The sequence below is a fragment of the Galeopterus variegatus genome, unplaced genomic scaffold (genome assembly GCF_000696425.1).
Source record: "Galeopterus variegatus unplaced genomic scaffold, G_variegatus-3.0.2 Scaffold10481, whole genome shotgun sequence".
Classification (NCBI taxonomy): Eukaryota; Metazoa; Chordata; class Mammalia; order Dermoptera; family Cynocephalidae; genus Galeopterus; species Galeopterus variegatus.
The window spans coordinates 33847-35459 of NW_007736592.1; the positions used below are offsets into that span (position 1 = coordinate 33847).

The following is a 1613-nucleotide window of genomic DNA, read 5'->3' on the forward strand; positions in this document are numbered from 1 at the left end:
CCTTTTCACCCTATATTGCAATTCTCTGTCTGTGTCCCTCTGTAGACTGTGTGTTCTCTTTGGAAAGGACAATGTTTGTTTATTACTGTACCCCTACTGTCTTGCATAGTCTGGCACATTATGGGCACTGAATGGAGATTTGTTGAATAAATGCTCTAAAAGATGATGAGGCTTGATGATTGAATAGGACTCAGATGGGCAGAATGAAGAAAGGAGGCATTCTAGCAACTAAGAACATAGGAGCAAAGACATGATTCTTCTGGAAAGAGAGTTAGGAGGCCGATGTGAAGGACTCCCCCTATGACTACCCAAACTGCCTTTCTTCACTTCATTTCCCTGGGAGACTGTCTTTGTCTCATTAAATGAATCTGAAGACTCGGAGGAGAAGTACCACCCACCTTGAAATCCCCAGCATATCCTATGGTCTTACCCTTGAGCACCTCGTTGATATATTGATTGAAGTATTCTACTCTCAAGGAATCATCGAGGAGATTTTCACTTTCTCCTATGGGCATGCCATTACCAGCCACGTAGATTGGAACTTTTCCTCTTGTGTATTCCAAGGATACAAACTGCAACAGCCTCCTTATACCCCAAGGCACCACACGAATCCAAGGGGATGAGGTCTGGGGCCATGCAGGGTCCATGTGTTGGGAGAAGCCTCCGATGGAATCATAGCTAGGGGTGCAGGAGTCTTGTTGGGCCTTGCTGATGAGGCGAGAGGTATAATGAGACAGACCCAGAAAATCAGCAGAGCCTTTCAGGAGCTGCTTCTCTGCCTCCGTGAACTCAGGAAGCTGGGCCACAGGACTGGGGCACTGTTTGTTCATCTGTTGGATCTGGGCCCTCAGGGTGGCTGGGTAATCTCCATCCACAAATACGGGGTGTGCAAACCAGCCCAGCATGAAGTGCAAGAAGCGCTCAGAGGCTGTCAGATCCTCTGGCCTCTCTGGAGACAGGGGTTCTGCCCAGTCTGAGTTCAGCACGATGCCCACACGCCCCTGCTGCTGTGGGCGATGGTGACTGTTGTAGTGGTGCCAAGTTCTGGCATGAGCCTTGAGGACCAAGTGAGCCACCTTGTGAGGAAGACAGAAGAAATACGGTGCTTAGTAACAACAACAATGTCAGCAATACGACCAACGAGACAATAACAAGTCAACAACACAATGTGAACAATTTAACACAAATGTCACCAATATGAGCAAGTCAGTAAAGACAACACTGAAATGTTAATGTCAACAAGATCAACACTAATGTAAACAAAAACATCAAGTCATCACAAGTCAACAAGTCAATACCAATGTCAATGATGCCAGCAAGTCATCAACAACAACGTTGGTGTCGACATCATCAACACCTAAGTCAACAACATCACTGATGTCAACCTCAATACGTCACCAACAACGTCGGTAACAATGTCAGCATGTCAACACCAACATCATCAATGAAGTCAACAGGTCAACAACAAGTCAACAACAACATCTACCAAGTAACAACAACATCGGCAACCACATGAACAAGAACAACGAGCAGCTCATAACAGCAAGGTCTTGGCTTTGGATCCCTGTACTGGCGAGACACCCCAAAAAACAAAAACAAAAAAACAACTCACA

General features: G+C 46.0%; 1 protein-coding gene across 1 annotated transcript in view; it reads right to left on the bottom strand.

Moving 5' to 3' along the window:
- Positions 1–1613, bottom strand: part of LCT (lactase) — a gene marked incomplete at its 5' end in the record, with an annotated part of 37423 nt that overhangs the window by 25106 nt on the left and 10704 nt on the right. Inside the window, one exon of the mRNA XM_008594262.1 lies at positions 431–1076. Coding sequence (XP_008592484.1) covers positions 431–1076 — 646 coding nt within the window. The remainder of the gene's footprint in view (positions 1–430; positions 1077–1613) is intronic.